Here is an 18,399-nt window from a genome sequence, read left to right on the forward strand (position 1 = left end):
GCGCACGCAAAACAACACGCATAGTCCTTTCATTGGAATTGTAGTTTAACGCCTAGAAGCGTCCTGATGATGATTGTAGATCATAAATCTCCAGAAGGACTGATAAGCATCAGTGGTTTCTTATCTGTGGGTTTACCACAAGGTCAAAACCCCTACTGTAGGCAAAACCAATCTGCATTTTAGTCAGGGTACCTGTGGTACCTTTTCATTGAGTTCTGATATGAATTCCAGACAGTAATTTGTCAGATATAAAGTTGTGATTCTGTTTAATCCCCTGATTCAAGCTCTTTAAAATATCAGAAATAAGCTATGCCACCAAACAGCTGGCAAGGGGGAAAAAAAACAAGGTACCCACAGTTTGGTGGCATATGTGGTGAACTTTAGCAAAACCTTTTCTGTAATTCATGTCATTGCACCTGACATGCTACAGATATGACAGCGGTGTTGTGGGGTTTAACACTGCAACTAAACAGAAACGCAGATTAAGATTGAAGATAATCTGCGTTTAAGTCAGGGTACCTGTGGTACCTTTTCATTGAGTTCTGCCATGAATTCCAGACAGTAATTTGTCAGATATAAAGTTGTGAGCCTGTTTTCAAGCTCTCTTTAAAATGTCAGACACAAGCTATGCCACCTGAACAGCTGGCAAAAGAGAGCAAAAAAAACAAGGTTAGGTTCCCACACTTTGGTTGCATATGTAGTGAACTTTAACAAAACCTTTACTGTAATTCATGTCATTGCACCTGCCTGGCTCCAGATATGACAGCGGTGTTTTTCATTTTGGTCTTTCGAGGTGTGTGAATTGTGCCTCCAGAGTTTCTGAACAAGTTAAGAAAAACAAGGCCTCACCGAGAGACTTCAACAAATTCCCCCCTCCCCAACATCTCAGAGTGAGAACACAAACACAAAACCACAGGACCTTTTTCTTTCTCTCTCTCTCTCTCTCTCTCTCTCTCTCTCTCTCTCTTTCTCTCAAAAGTTACCTCACTTTGGACCAGACACCTACACCAACCTAGGACGGAGGAGGTGAGAGAAGGTGGAGCGTGTGTGTGTGTGTGTGTGTGTGTGTGTGTGTGTGTGTGTGTGCGTGCTTGCGCGTGTGTGTGGGCGTGTGTGTGTGTGCGCGTGTGTGTGTGCGCGTGTTCGTGACAGAAGAGGGAAGTGGCCTCTGTCATCTGTCAGTCCCCTTGCTCTTGTCAACTCACAGTTGACTTACCTAAATCAGTGTAAGGACGGTTGTTTCCACCCCTGCGCTCGGCAACCGCATCTTCTGCCAGGTGCTTACCACTCACTGCCTCAGCACGAGAACCTCTCTTGCCACCACGGCGACCATCACCATGAGCATCTCAATGGGTGAGAGGCGACCACTTACACTACACCTCCTTGGAAAGTCACCTTCGTGCTCACTGTTTTCTGTGCGCATTTCAAGTTGTTGAGTCCTGCAGCACGCTGTTGTAGTAGTGTAGCCTTTGTAGTAGCGTGCATAAAAAAATAAAAACTTCAGTCTTAAACTTATGTTGGAGGGAGAGACCCTATGGAAGGTTGTCATGTATCAGAGTAAATGGATGCAGTGTGCGTGAGGTATAGGCTGTGATATACGGTATACATAAGGTGAATTTCTTCTACTTGGTGAAGATGTTGTGAAAAACCTCTGATTTTGCACAAGGATCAAAGGACCATAAGCTTAGTCAATTTCTATGAAGGAGGAGAGATAGAGAGGGAGGGTGTGCTCACAGTAAAGAAAGAGAACAGCTTTAATTAAAGTACAGCTTTGTGGTATGTAGAGGTATTTATACTTGCGAGGTGGTGTTGTGTGGTTTGTGTTTGAGAACATTCAGTTGTGTGTATGTGCGTAGGCGTGCGTATTTGTAAGCATGTGTTTGTGATGAGGTGTTGCACACATATTTCCACTCATCCACTCAGAAGCATCACAAGGAAACATCTACAGACACACAATGTGAGTGGTATCATTCAACAGTCTCTTCTAGACTACCGGCCCACATTCAATCTGGAGGAATTCCAACTGAAATAATATAGGCTGAAAAAAATGTCCTCAGATAGATAGATAGATAGATGGCTGGGTGGATAGATAGATAGATAGATAGATAGATAGATAGATAGATAGATAGATAGATAGAAAGATGGATGGATGGATGATTCTGTGCTTCCTGCAGTGTCTTCATATGTTTGTGTGCCTGAGTATGTGTGTCTTTTTGTTTGTGTGAATGTGTGGGTTGTGGTCTAAGCAGGTGAGAGGCAGACGGCTGACACCTCATAAGGTCCAGTTCTTCGATCTGCGACATTTGTGTTTGCATTTGCGTTTGCTTATACAAACACACATCAGACAAACTATATGGAGAGAGAGAGAGAGAGAGAAAAAAAGACAGAGAGAGAGATGTGAATGAAAGAGGTACAGAAAGAGAATGAAAGAGAGAGAAAAAAAGAGAGTCGTTTAGAGATAACTTGAAAGAGGAGGAGGAGAAGGAGAAGAAACAAACCGGCACGTTAAGACAGAGGAAAGGAGTAAAAGAGTAAAAGAAGAGAGAGACATGTATCCGAACAAAGGGGAACTCCCGATGTGGTCCAAGTCAGCTTTTGTTAACAACGAAATGACACATTAAGCGTTTGGACTCCAGAGAGATATCCATTCACCTCAATTTAATGAAATTACAGAATGGGTATCATACTATTATAGGTACTGTGCACACAGAAAAAAGTGTCGATCAGTCCAATACTACAGTTGATGAAAAGGGTTTATATTGTTGTACAGATGCTTTTTGTATTGGTATATAATTCTTACAAGGTGTAGTTGAAGTTAGAATGAGGGTTAAGTACATGAACTTATATGTACTAAGTACAAAGTATTATTTACTACATATGTCAGTATACTGTTATAAGGGACTGCTGATGTAAAATGGGTCCAAAGAGGTTTTTTTTCACACATGCCCACCATCTCATAATCAAGATTGTTTTTTAAACACTGTGTTTTATGCCACAGATACAACATAGACGCAACACTGTGTTTTATGCCACAGATACACATAGACTCAGTAATAATGGTCCTTGCATATGTACAATCACTATACTATACAGTATGAACTTCCTTAATCAGTCAGTCACTGTAATTCTGAATCACATCTGTCCTTTCCTGCAGTCAAAGTCTTTGGACTCGTCCATCTCCTCTGGGCCGGTCACCTCACGGTAAGATTGAGCACCCTGTTTACCATCTTGGCCATAGGAGAGGTGCGTAGAGTCACCTCACGGTAAGATTGGGCACCCTGTTTACCATCTTGGCCATAGGAGAGGTGCGTAGAGTCACCTCACGGTAAGATTGAGCACCCTGTTTACCATCTTGGCCATAGGACAGGTGCGTAGAGTCACCTCACGGTAAGATTGAGCACCCTGTTTACCATCTTGCCCATAGGACAGGTGCGTAGAGTCACCTCACGGTAAGATTGAGCACCCTGTTTACCATCTTGGCCATAGGAGAGGTGCGTAGAGTCACCTCACGGTAAGATTGGGCACCCTGTTAACCATCTTGGCCATAGGAGAGGTGCGTAGAGTCACCTCACGGTAAGATTGAGCACCCTGTTTACCATCTTGGCCATAGGAGAGGTGCGTAGAGTCACCTCACGGTAAGATTGAGCACCCTGTTTACCATCTTGGCCATAGGAGAGGTGCGTAGAGTCACCTCACGGTAAGTTTGAGCACCCTGTTTACCATCTTGGCCATAGGAGAGGTGCGTAGAGTGACCCTTCTGGTTGGATGCAGTTCAGAGTAAAATGCATTCAGGTCTTATTTGAGCATTGGTTCACTAAAGACAATGGTAAGATTGTCTACCTGCAAGTCTATAAAAGAGCATGACTATGGACAAAAAAACACTGTTTCATCACTAGATTCCTTCATGTAAATAATATATGCATAAAAGGTTCACTAACATGTTTTATAAACCTGTCTTGAAGGAGTGTGTCACACAAGTTGACAACACTGTTGCCACAGTTGACGTCACAGAAGTGATGTCAACAAATGACCCAGGACAGTTTCCAGAAATTTCTGTAAGTTTCACCTCAGCAACTCACTCTTCAGCTGTGAAACATAAACACATAATCTTAAAGTTTAAAAAAGCACATCAGCAGTTTTCTGTTAAATAATTGTCTTGAAGTAGTCTAGAGCAATTTAAAAAATCCACACATTCATTTAGTCTGACTCTGAAAGCAGAATTATTGTAAGCAAAATAAAACATGTCTCTATGTTGTTGAGAATTAAATGTTTTTTTATGTTTCTTTTTAAAAGACAATCACATCACAACTGAACTTCTCAGTGGCATTGGCAACGCCGATCACAACAGAAGTTGCAGAAATTCCAGTGAGTTTGATCACATGCAATTAATATACCTACAGTAATTCAGCAAATAATTCAAATGACATTTCCAATCACTGTTACAAATCGCTTTCTTTTCCTCTCCCCTTCTCTACAGGCAGCCTCATCAGGGGAGAACGTGACAGAATTGGACATCGCCACATCACAACTGAACATCTCAGAGGCATTGGCAACGATGACCACAACAGAATGGGACTTCACCGACAACACAGAATACTACTCAGACGATACAGGTACAGGCGAATACGATTTCGAAACTCTCTGCGAGAAGGAGGAGATTCGCCGTTTCCGTGCCTGGTTCCTGCCCACCGTGTACTCCCTCATATGCTTCATGGCACTTGTGGGCAACTCCCTGGTCATAGTGACTTACATCTACTTCAGCCGACTGAAGACCATGACCGACATCTACCTGCTCAGTCTGGGGGTCGCCGACCTGCTGTTTGCTCTGACTCTCCCTTTCTGGGCGGCCAGCATCATTGGTAAATGGATCCTGGGCGTTTTCCTGTGCAAGGCGATGTACGCGGTTTACCGGATCAGTTTCTTCAGCGGGATGTTCCTGCTCACCTGCATCAGTGTGGATCGTTACTTCGCCATCACCAAGGCCGTGTCTGCCCATCGATGCCGCTCGAGGGCCATCTACATCAGCAAAGTGTCCAGTCTGGTTATCTGGGTCACAGCCGTGCTGTTCTCCATCCCGGAGATGGCCTACACGGATGTCAGCACCAACGACACTTGTGATCTGTACTACAATCAGCCCACGAAGCTGATCGTGGGTATGCAGGTGACTCAGATGGTCCTGGGGTTTGTTGTGCCAGCCCTGGTGATGGTGTTCTGCTATAGTGGCATAGTCAAGACCCTGGCCCTGTCGAGAAGCTTTGAGAAGAACAAGGCCATTAAAGTCATCTTTGCTGTCGTAGCGGTCTTCTTGATCTGCCAGTTGCCATACAATGTTGTGCTAATGCTAAAGGCCGTGGACAGGGCGGTTGGAGGCAGCGAAGACTGTAAACTCGACAACGCTCTGATGTACGCCATGGATGTCAGCAGCTCTCTGGCGTTTCTGCGATGCTGTGTCAACCCCTTCCTGTACGCCTTCATCGGAGTGAAGTTCCGCAACGACCTCCTCAAGCTGCTCAAAGAACTGGGATGCATGAGTCAGGCGCACTTCTACCAGCTCACTTCCTGTGCCAGGAGACGCTCCTCAGGAGCCATGGAGACAGAAACCACCACCACCTACTCACCTTAAAAGAAATATGCAAAGGATGTGTTGTGTGTAAAAATGAAAATGAAAAAAAAATTAAAAAATGAAAAAAATGAAAAAAATGAAAAAAAATGAACAAAAAAAAGAAAAGAAAAATTTAAAAATTAAAGAATGAAATAATGAAAGAATACAAAAAAACTATTTGTAAAGCCAGTACTATTTCCTGAACCTCTAGACATGCTTGCAGCCTAAGTACATTGTGAATAAGATGCTCAATGCTTGTAACACATATGATGTAATTGATGATTAAACCTGTTTTAACGACCATTTGTGTGCCTTTGTCAATATGTAATCGAAAGCAGAATAAGGTCACACTGAAAATATGACACTGAGCTTTCAGAGGAACAGAAAGGTCTCTGTGAGGCCATCTAAACTCACTGTGTCTTCCTGAGGCCATCTAAACTCACTGTCTTCCTGAGGCCATCTAAACTCACTGTGTCTTCTTGAGGCCATCTAAACTCACTGTGTCTTCCTGAGGCCATCTAAACTCACTGTGTCTTCTTGAGGCCATCTAAACTCACTGTGTCTTCCTGAGGCCATCTAAACTCACTGTGTCTTCCTGAGGCCATCTAAACTCACTGTGTCTTCCTGAGGCCATCTAAACTCACTGTGTCTTCCTGAGGCCATCTAAACTCACTGTGTCTACCTGAGGCCATCTATGAATCAACTCTTATGCACGCAACCAAACAACCAATACTTGTCCTTTCAATTATCTATAGACAGTCACACACACAGACACACACATATGCTTGCGCACACACACTCACAATTACCAAAGATATCAGCGGTGACAATAGCTTATTTATTGTATCTACTCTACAGAGAGAAAGTGAGCTGGGCTGATGATTGGCTAGTGAGACTGGGGGTGGGGTTTATCTACAAAGGCAAGCAATGCCATGGCCTCCCAGCACAATATCAACAATTTGTCTGAGCATGTGAAATGGCGCAAACAAAGCAGGTGAGACTGCACTGTGCATGTGTGTGTGTGTGTTTACTGAGGATGTGTTCTGTGTTGCAGTGTGTGAGTGTGTGAGAGTGTGTGTGTGTGTGTGTGTGACTGTGTGTGTGTGTGCGCGCACGTATGTGTGTGTGTGTGTCTGTGTGTGTATTTATGTATGTGTGTCTTTTTGAGTTTATGTGCTTTGTGTGTGTGTGTGTGTGTGTGTGGGTGTACTGTAAGAAATTACAGTATATCCTGTGAGTGAACAGGAGATTCATGATCAAGCAGCTGCTATCCAAAATGGCAATCTTATCATGGTAACAAAGGAAAGGTCCCCACACTGGATTTGCTCAGACACCTGGGGTCAGGAACCAAACTAAGGTGGGAGTGACTGCAATTAATCATAGTATGGGAATGGGGTAGGGCCCATTTGAGAACCATCTCAGACAGCAGGTCAGAGAAACCTGATTATCATACAGAACAACAAAAGGTTACATGACCTGTTTACATTACAAGCCTAGCTCATTTACATTAAAAGCCTATGACGTGTATTAAACACTATATATGGCTAGAGTTGGAGATGCTTGTGGCTCAGATCTGCAGAGCTGCATCCGGAGTATGTTCCATGTGCTTCGTCACTGCACTTTACTGGAATAAAAACAGATTGCTGCATCAACCACAAATAAACGTCCTTTTTCTTACAGTGTGCTTTGTGTGTGTATGTGTGTGTGTGTGTGTGTGTGTGTGTGTGTGTGTGTGTGTGTGTGTGTGTGTGTGTGTGTGTATGTGTGTGTGTGTCTGTGTGTGTGTGTGTGGGTCTGTGGTAGAGAGACAGTTAGAAAGAGAGATACGCCTGTGCGGCTACATTTCCAACTTACCCAGCCTGACCACTCATTGCACTTCCTTAATATAGGTCAGTAGTAACCTACTTACAGCCTGAAATCATTCCTGTATGCTTTTATCTGAGTGAGATTCCTTAATGATGTCCTGAAGCTTCTCAAAGATCCATCTGGGCTGTAGGAGTCTGAAGACTGAGCATCCTGACTGGTTGCCATGGAGATGGAGAGCTCCAAACTTGTTCCTGATATGACAGAATCTGGTTAGTAAACCCTTTGATCATAAGATTGATGTTAATTGTGTATACCATCTCATCCCATCTGAAACCATGCGGGAAAACAGATCCTCTCTTACATAAATAAATAAATGATAAATATAGATAATAAATGAAACACTTGTTTTAGTCTTGGTCTGATTCACTTGTTATTATTCTGGTGCACGCTGTTTACTGGCCACCTCGCCCCTGCCCCCTGGTGGTGAACTGAGGCTGTTGCAGGTCACAGGTTTGTGGCACACCTGTGGCTTATTGAAGTCAACAGCGTGCTGGATTGCTGGCGGGGCGAGAAGGACAGGATAAAAAGGGTAGAGATTGGAGGAATGGGAGAGGGCCTGGGGAGTCGGGACTGTGAACTAATCGCTGTCAGACTCCGATCCTTTACGAGGGAAAACTGAGAGACTCTAACAGATTTAACCTGTACTCTCTAAACCAGGGGTCTTCAACCTTTTTCAGCCCAAGGACCCCTTGGCTGAGATAGACGCTGAGCAGGGACCCCCACCCCCGCCGCCCCAAATTTGGGACTGATATTCATATATTTTATTTGGAACTAAGTGTCAGTCACACACACACACACACACACACCCACACACACACACACACACACTCCCCTACACATGTTTGAACAGAATTACACATCATCTGTGACACACAACTCGGTTTAATTTATTCTGTTTATTATTGACATTTTTTCTCCCTTAAAGTTAGCCATTAGCCTACTCTGTATTCAATTAGGGAGGGACAAAGAATTGAGTAGCTTGAGAAGCTTAAGTATGGATAAAATATCTCATACCTAGTGAGAGACCTGACGTTTGAGAGTTCATCACTCATGTCTTTGGCAACAACATTCTCTGTATGAAGAATGCAGTGCGTCATACATGGCTCTTGCACCGTCTGTGCACATTGTGACACATTTTGGCCATGTTCACGGAAAAAATTGTCGATCACTTTGAAAATCTCTGAACTTGTTTTACGTCCAGGCAGCTGCTTACAGAATAGAAATTCCTCCTGCATCTCATTTTGGTCGACAAATCACACAAAAGCTAAAAGCTGAGCGTCGTTTGACACGTCGGTGGATTCATCTAATTGTAGTGCAAAATAATCTGCCTTCGGGAGTTTTGCGACTAGAAGTGCCCTCACATCAGCTGCCAATTCATCAATAGGGCGGGCATTGGGATGCTTTTCAGTTTTTTTACGTACTCCCAAACATTGTTTTGCACATATCACTAGCTGCTGGCAATATTAAACTTTCCGCAATTATGTATGGCTTTTTGGTCTGAGTGACACGTAATGCAACTTAATAAAAGGCGTTTAAAGCTAGCTCGCACCCTGAAATGATTTTAAACAGGAAATATTAAATGTTTTTTTCTTTCAAGTGAGCATGGGTTTTCTTTAAGTGTCGTTGCAGCTTTGATGGTTTCATAGTTTCGTATTTACGTGTCTTCTCCCGTTTGCGCCTTTGGCTGTTCATGGCAGGGGTGTTGGCATCCTCTGAAGGTAGATCATCTGAACCACCATCAGTGGTGTCTGACGTGGAGCTTTTGTTCCGAGAAATTACAAAATGATCCATTATTTCAAATTGTATGGTTATGGCAGGTAACATGTATTGGCACCAGATAGCTAAATGTAGCTAAAAGTGCATATGTTGCCATGGTGATCAAGTGATCACTCATGGGTAGCCTATGAATTATTTTTAACAAATAGAAAGCAATTTTTACGTTCTGTTTATGTTTATTCAGCCTATTGGACGTTTTACATTTTTGGAAGAGGGAAAAAATGCTTCAGATGAAATAATTTGGCGGACCCCCTGCAGTACTTCCGCGGACCCCCTGGCGGTCGCGGACCCCCGGTTGAAGACCTCTGCTCTAAACTCTTTCCCACCAACAAGGAACTGGTTCCATTCTGGATCTCGCACCAAATTTTGAACCATTCTAACCATTTAGACCAAAAATAAATAGTTTCAGAACCTGAAACTTGGATTCGCGGCTGGAACCAAAAGAAAGTTTAATTTTTTTCCAGTGCAAATCCTGACGACATGGTTTGCTCGCAGGTAATCAATGCTTTCTGGCATCAGAGGTGTTATGAGAGAGGAGACAAATCACTGACGGGAAAATGAATGGGGGAAATAGGAGGGAATCCATAATGCTAAACATGGGGTATTTGTAGCTGGAAGTTCTGCCCTGTATTAAAACACATCTGTATTAAAACACATCTGTATTATCACACATCTGTATTAAAACACATCTGTATTAAAACACATCTGTATTAAAACACATCTCACACATCTGTATTATCACATATCTGTATTAAAACACATCTGTATTAAAACACATCTGTATTATCACACATCTGTATTAAAACACATCTGTATTAAAACACATCTGTATTATCACACATCTGTATTATCACACATTTGTATTATCACACATCTGTATTAAAACACATCTGTATTAAAACACATCTGTATTATCACACATCTGTATTAAAACACATCTGTATTAAAACACATCTGTATTATCACACATCTGTATTAAAACACATCTGTATTATCACACATCTGTATTAAAACACATCTGTGCACATCTGTATTAAAACACATCTGTATTAAAACACATCTGTATTCACACATCTGTATTAAAACACATCTGTGCACATCTGTATTATCACACATCTGTATTATCACACATCTGTATTATCACATTGTTGGTCGTTTCTCCTCCCTGCATGTTCTGTTTATTTCCACTGTTGTAATAGTTGTCAACATGAAGAGGCTCTTTTAGCCTTATTTGAGCTCTTGTGGAAACAATGTTCACACCATTGAAAGCAGATTCACGTGATGTACTTTTAATGTCTGTTTGACCTATGTGGAGTTATATACCTCTCTCCATGCTCTCTCCTTTAGATAGGAGCCTGATCTTTGCCAGAAATAGCTGCCTGGAGGCGTTGCCAAGATGAGTGGCGAGACTTGCCTACAAGGACTTTGCTGGCATCTTGCTACTTCAGTTAATTTCCATTGTTCATTGTGCAATGGCCTCCGTTGATGGCGCATCCTTGATAACAATAGTTTTGCTCAAAACTGGTAGAAACGCAGGCGGATTTGCTAGATCGCAACAAGGTTCAAAGAATCCTGAATGGAACTGGTTCAAACACCCCGATACCAGCTGGTCGAAAAAGGGCTACCATTTAAAGCTGATTTTAGTGAGTAGGGGTGCTGTTGGATGTTGCTGACCTGCATCGGAAGTCCACTTAAAGCTTGTTGGGAGTACGGTTGCACCTGGCATTTGCGCCGAGATTGCCTATATCTGTTGGAAAACGCCCAGCGGGTGGCAAAAGAGGGCCAAGTGACCACCCCTGTTGCTAGTGTGACCCGCAAATTAACAAAGCCTATCTGACTTTTGAGAAAAACGCGATTGAAAATCCAGAATCAAATAACCACCATTCTATGAAATACATTTTTATATTATTCTATCGCTATAATTTTTTAAAATAAATAATAGTATAATTTTTTCACCAAATTCTATTATTTTATAGTACATAACAGGATACCTCTGAAATATACGAAAATGACATGGCACCATGTGAAAATGTATACGTTATTCTCTGAACAAAGAAAGTAAACAAAACAGGACAGGAAGAAAGGACTATTATTTCCCAATGTAGCATAGTGTAAGACTACTGTTCACATAACCACAACTGCCAGCACAGAATTCCAAAGTAGTGATGGATCCAAAACAATGCCTCACAGAGTGTGATATTTCTCTATTGCTGCAAACCACCCATAGACTTCCACATTTCCCAGGTGCTCACCTCTTCCTCCCTTTTTTGTTACCCCTTAGTGACCACAGTCGTTGCTAACACAACAACTGGATGGGGAAGAAGGGGGCTGGGCTTCTGATTGAGAGCAAGGGTGGGGCTTATCCATAAAAAGAGAACAGCACCATAACGTGACACTAGTGTATCAGGGATACCTGATAGAGCAAGCTCACACGAAACCCAGAAGCAGAGGATAAGTTCACATCAGGTGAGACATTTTCTTAAAGCCTCAATGAGGTTAATGCTGATGCAGTGGGAAAATGGTGAAATATTCAGATTTTATTGGCATGCCTTTAACTTTGATCTTACTGAGTATCAATTATCCTGAAGTTATTCAATGTCATCCTCAACAGTTTTCAGCTGTACAATATTTTGATTGGGTCCCTTTATTAACAAATACTATATTTCTTGATATGTAGCACTCCTAACTTGGTCTATGACCTATTGTAGCTAACACCATGGAAGAAGAAGTATTACAACTTGCACAATATACAGTAAAGATCACATCCTAAAATGAATACAGTGGTAATTCATTTTATGGAAAATGTTTGATTTAGCAGGTCCTTCTCAGAGACATGTCATGTAAATGTTGCTTTATCTTACTAGACACACAGTGTGACACGCAGGCCTTCTACGGTTGTAGTCTAGCAGCATTGCATCAATCAGTGATTCTGCCTTAACTCTGACGGCACATTTGGCAGTTGAGTAGTTCCATGATGCCGCAGGCTAGTCAAAAATCTGCTGGATGATCTCCTGGTAGCCCCCGGAGGCAGCATATGTTGCCCGTATGGATGGGTTTTGAATTTGCCAAAGGCATGTATGGTCATATTTTTTTCAATTTCATTTGAAAGTTTATTTTTCTCAAAAACAACAAGTAAAACAAGTAACCTTTGTATATCCAAACTCTGGTACGGTTTAATACACATGTTTCGGTCACACTGCGTTGAGGAGGAGCAGTAAGATTATGTCTTGACTTGACCAAATTTTGTTAATGGTCTTACTCATGTAAAGGATTTATCAGAAGTCTTTATCCAATGGCATGTAAGGTGCGGCGCAGGTGGACATTTTGTGGCTGTACTGTATGGGAATTGAACCCATATGACCTTAACATGGCATAGGCAATGGCAGAGTAGTTGCTCTATGGTTAAGCAAATGCCTGGTTCCAATGCCCTGTGTCTTGAAAGCCTTTGTCGCTGGTTCCAGCACAGTGTCAAGTCCTGTTTAGTCAGCGTTTTGAGCAAGTGAGTCTGTGATTACTCGAAAGGTCTTATTACTAGAAGTTTTGCTGTTGGATGAAAACACAGAGGCCGTTGCCGTGGCAACCCCACCAGTCATGGATGACTCACTGCGAGCCCTGCCCTGTCTGTGGTCCTCAACTGTGTGTGTGTGTGTGTGTGTGTGTGTGTGTGTGTGTGTGTGTCTATGTGGGTGGGTGGGGGGGTCAAGATCGCCCACCACACCCTGCTGCGCTCAGTGCGTCACGTTCCTCCAGTGTTCAGCCTGAAGAGCTGTTGCATCATACTTAGGCAGTCCGACTCAACCAGCAGATGTCTAAATCATGAAAAAAGTATCCCAATGACAATGGCATACCTATCTTAACTGTGTTTTTCAGCACCAAAGCTTTGGCATTTAGCAGAAATATTCTACCGCATTGCTTACCAATGAAAGAACCCATGAACAGGTAAAGAGATAACAACATTTGGCCACAAGATATACTTCAGTCACAGGCTTATTTCAGTCAAGTTATGTGAAATGGACATGATTAGAGGCCATTTATAAATAACCCAGAAACTCCATAGAGCAATGGCTGTCCTGATGAAGACTGTCATTCTTTCACTCTGGTGATTCTCATGTGTCTCTCATGTAGCTTTTGTCCTAAATGTGTGTTGGAACGTCAGATCATTACAGACTAAAGCTCTTTACTTTCACTGACACTTGCTCACTGTCAGTACTAACTAACAGTACTCACCCGCACCATGATGTTTGTGTAAAAATGCGTAAAGCAAGGCCTTAGTGGGTCAACCTAATGGTGGTTACTTTTGAAAAAACAACAATGTGACCCTATTTTGTCTTTCACCCAGACTTCCTGTCCTGACGCAGAGTGATGCCTATAGCCGCAGACATGTCCGAGATCATAAACAATCCCATTCTGAGGGTGGGCCAGACTCCGAGTATGGACCAGGCGGAGGAGGACCTGGACATCTCCCTGGACAACCTCAACCAGATGATCATGGAGCTGGACCCGTCGTTCGAGCCGCTGCCTCTGACTCGGCACAGACCTGGGCAGAGCAAACACACAGGTGGGCTAAACAGCAGTACGGGGATTATTCCTCCAGCAACCAGGCACTGGGGGTGGACTGGGAAAGACATTCGGGCCTGGACTGGTCCATCAGCACCGTCCGGAGGGCCAGTAACGAGCCAGACTGGACAGCCCACTGGGATTTATACCTGTATGCCCGATGGCTAGAACACCACTGTAGCAACAGCAAATATCAACAGCTACTACCAGTTCTTTTACCCTTTTTTATTGTCCAAACATGTGAAGCAGTTATGAAATCTCATCCCACACGGCAAAAGATAGTGGTATCTAAGAAAGACATGGACCATATGCTAAATAAGAGTATGTGTTTGTGGGATTAGTAGCTGAAAATGAAAGGCTGAAAAGTTGTTGGGTGCAAAAGTGGCATGGCTGTGGAACTACATGTACATATACCCGTAGTGCCAACTGCAGACATATTTGTCAAACTTTGCTCATACCTCAAATTCCCTGAGGGTGTTCTCTTTCAAGGGCCGAATTATTATATCATGTAGTGGGATCATTGGTGTTCACAGCAGCTCCAGAATGATTGTTCCTTACAGAGGAGCTGCCCCAGTCATCTTACCAGCTCCGACACCACGGTTACCAAGGGCCCAGAGGCATGGAAAGCTACCCAGTGTTTTTTTTTAAACTCGCTGCTACATAAAACTGTAATTGTTAAGCTTTGGCAACGCCTTGGCTCAGGAGATGCCCAGACAAAGAGCCACTCCCTATGCCCGAGAGCGGTTCTTTTTCACGAGACTTCATTTTCAGGGCTGCACGGGAACTGAATGTCCTTGTCAGCGAGTGGTAGACAATAGTTGCACTTTTGAATGTTCGTAATGCCAGGAACCCCATTTTGAGCATGCTGCTGTTGTGAAACCTCTGCATTGTCTTTACAAACTTTTATTTTTTGCTTAGGGATATTTCCGGCCTTCAAACTATTGCATGTTTTGCAGATGGAAGGTCACAGATGCGCAAATGCATGTGATTCTTGCCTAGCAAATTTAAGAATGCAGGATCTTGGACCTGAGTCGGCATACAGCTCCCTTAGTTGTGTTTGCGTAAGCGTCTGTGTACCTGCATGCCCCTGGTATTCAGGTATTGAGGCTGGAAAGTTTGAACAAGACCAAACCCAGATGAGACTCGATTGGCTGTCAGCAGTGTTATGCCAGCAGCATCTCGAGCTCTCATGTTTGTTTTGGGGTTTTCAACAGAAGGGCAAACCGGGTCGATCGAGTTGTGCGTTGGGCTGGGACAAGTGTATGCGTGCACAGTACTGTGCAGGAATGTCACATGGAGCAGTCTGAATTACATGTGAGAGCTCCAACAGCCAATAAGTCATTATCATGACTCACAGGCGAGCTGAAGTATCTCAGGACTGACAGCAGTATTCAAACTTCAAACAATCAACATGTTGACTATGTTGATTAGATACTAATGTGGTGCAGACTCCAGAACAGTGAATGTATGAAGCAGTTTATCTTTGAATATGCAAAGTAAAAAAAAAATAACTATCCTGTGATTGTAGTTACAGCTGTCATTCTAAGCATTTACAACTAGACTTGGCAACCTTTTGGACAGTTTTGGTGAAAAAAAAACAACCCATAACAGCCTTCAGTAGCCAATAGAACGTCACCTGAGGCATCTAAAGACAGTGATGGATATTGGGCGATGACAAATAACCGTTTATCCTCTGGGACACAGTTCTGTGGCGGCTGACTGAACTCTGTCCTGCAGTTCACCCAATGCATCATCACTATTGGTGTTCCTATAGCTCAGCTGGTAAAGTAAGGTTCTAACAACGACATGGTCATGGGTTTGATACCAGGGAACATACATTAATGGGAAAAGAAAGGCACTTCTGAACTTTACTGTACGGGAAATAACATGTGGCTGAAACAGATGTTAAATGCATGAATGTTAAAGTACCTATTTGGTCTTTAGGGTGTGATGGTGCAGTGTTTAGCGTCACTGCTTTGCATACTCGCAGCAGGCTGACTGTCTGTCGCTTTGCATTAAAACGTCTGCTAAATACCTAACCCTTACTCAATGTGTAACTGTTCACCTTTACCTCTTCGCCCCCTGCAGTCTCCTCTCCAGACGATTCCCCTGTGGATGAGGAGTTGGACTCCTGCGTGCTGGTCTCCAGAGGCTGCTCCTCCGCCGTGGAGCTCGACTACACCTCTTCCTCCGCCGTGGAGCTCGACTACACCTCCGCCGTGGAGCTCGACTACACCTCTTCCTCCGCCGTGGAGCTCGACTACACCTCCGCCGTGGAGCTCGACTACACCTCCTCCCGCGCCTGGGTCTCCCCCTGCACCGCCAGCGTGGCCATCCCCCAGCGCCCCGGCTCCGCCAGCCCCCATGGCTCGGTCATCTTTTCGGACTCGCCCTCGGCCACCTCCTCGCGGCCTCCGTTGCCCTGCGGGGGTGGAGGAGGCGGAGGCGGAGGAATCCGGAGGAGGGACCGTGGGACCCTGTCCCTGTCCCGCAGCTCTCTCCGAGGCAGCGGCGCCTCGCTCCTGTCCACGTCCATCGGCTCCGACACCAGCTACATCATGGGGAGGTGAGGGGGACCCCTGAAATGGATTAAGGGAGTGTTTACTATAATCTGCTACGACTACAATAAAAAAAAAAGGCTTCAGGTGTCACCTAAGGATAAAGCCTTTGTCCAGACTCAAGAGTTAGTTAGTTAGTTGACACAGAATCATCAGGGCCACACAGAGCCATCAGGGCCACACATAACCATCAGGGCCACACAGAACCATCAGGGCCACACATAACCATTAGGGCCACACAGAACCATCAGGGCCATGCAGAACTACCTGTCATTAGCCAACACAAGCTGGATGATTGGTGACTCTTTGTAGCTGAGGGTTAAATGGTTGAGGAAGTGTTTACTCACGAAGGGCTATTCATGATGTTAGAGTGCTGAGTCAGATGACTGAGTGGCATAAACCATCAAGGCCAAGCAGGATCACCTGCCATTAGCCAATGATTGTGTGGGATGATTGGGGTATTTGAAGCTGTATTCCTATAGAGCAGTGGTTCCCAAAGTTTTTACAGTCCCGTACCCCTTCAGACATTCAATCTGTAGCTACGTATCCCCCCCGTTTTTTTTCCATGTTTGTAACCACCGCCACGCCCCCTCCCCCCCGCGCACATATTCAGCATATAACACTTGAAACTGTCAGGGTAGGTCACTAACTGCCACGCCCCCCCCCGCGCACATATTCAGCCTATAACACTTCAAACTGTCAGGGTAGGTCACTAACCTACCTGTAGCTATTTTTGGCAGTGTAATTATTTCGCTGAATATGGGTATACATGAGTATTTCTGGCAATGCGACTTGGCTATTCGGACTATTTAGGATTTCATATCTATTTATAGCTCCGTTTGAAAATGTAATGGACTTTTTCACTTTGAAAACGCAAATCTAATTTTCTCCCCGCGTACCCCCTGAACCACTTTGCGTACCTCTGGGGGTACGCGTACCCCAGTTTGGGAACCGATGCTATAGAGGACCGGCTTATAACTTGGAAAGGGTCGACAGAAGTGAAGTGATTAAAGAGATATATTCATTATATGTATGTGTTGATCCATCAGATGAATGCATACAAATAATAACACAATATGTTGTATAAACAATCTGTAAATACAGTAGCTTTCAGTAAACTTGTAAAAGATAAAACTCTATTCATATTTCATAATTACTTTTTTGTTTACAGTCAGTGTGTTTTAAATGGCTATTCGTGTGAGGATATATTTTGAATGGTATTTGTTAACAACACTATTCAGAGGGTGGCTTAATCGGTTGGCAGCGGTTAGATAATGAGCATCATAATAAGAACTAGATTGGTTCTCAATGTGTTGTGTTAAAGGGAGGAGAACTGGCAGTGGTATAGACTGATGATATGTTGATTCAAGTCAGGTCATGCTATCAGAGTTACGCAATGTCAGCTCACAGCGGCTAGGTGATAGGAGAGTAGGATCGGCCTGAATTGATCTCATGTCTGGGGAAGGCACACCGTGGCACAGTGGGATAGCCAGTGGTTGGAGACTAACACTGAGTCAGAGCAAAGGTGCCATGACTTCTAGGGAGAATGTATATTCATTTACCTTTACCTTTACCTTTACCTTTACATTTACATTTACATTTGGTCATTTAGTAGATGCTTTTGTCTAAAGCAACTTGTGGTATTGCATTCATAAATTTGTATGCATCACAGCTTTTAGTATCCATATTGCTCTCTGTTAGCCAAAAATTCTCAATGCTAATTCATATTATAATCTCTCTCTCTCTCTCTCTCTCTCTCTCTCTCTCCTGTTCCCTCAGCTGTCAATCACTCCTCAGTGATGACACTGACAGCAGTCCAGAGGGTCTCACGCCCAGCGGTTCCCTCGGTGACGTGTCCCGCCCCCACAGACCCTTCGCCAGCCGACAGATCCACGGTGTCCCCCTGTCGCCGTACCTCAACTCCAGCCCCTCCGGGTCCTTCAGCGACATCCCCGTCGTCCTCATCAACGGAGCGCCAGAGGCCAGCCTCAGGGTCCACCCCCACGGCCAGTGCATGAGGAGCACGTCCAGGTCACCCTC

At 43.9% G+C, this 18,399-nt stretch overlaps 1 protein-coding gene across 1 annotated transcript; it reads left to right on the plus strand.

Annotated features, from left to right (window-relative positions):
- The first annotated feature begins 1,142 nt into the window (after positions 1-1,142).
- ccr7 (chemokine (C-C motif) receptor 7) lies at positions 1,143-5,903 on the plus strand. Its single transcript, XM_012840015.3, has 5 exons — positions 1,143-1,353; positions 3,155-3,201; positions 3,963-4,055; positions 4,294-4,365; positions 4,478-5,903. Exons 1-5 carry the CDS (start codon positions 1,338-1,340, stop codon positions 5,621-5,623), a joined length of 1,374 nt encoding a protein of 457 aa, XP_012695469.2. The 5' UTR covers positions 1,143-1,337; the 3' UTR covers positions 5,624-5,903.
- The last annotated feature ends 12,496 nt before the right edge of the window (positions 5,904-18,399 follow it).

The sequence above is a fragment of the Clupea harengus genome, chromosome 24 (assembly GCF_900700415.2).
Source record: "Clupea harengus chromosome 24, Ch_v2.0.2, whole genome shotgun sequence".
In the NCBI taxonomy this organism is placed as follows: Eukaryota; Metazoa; Chordata; class Actinopteri; order Clupeiformes; family Clupeidae; genus Clupea; species Clupea harengus.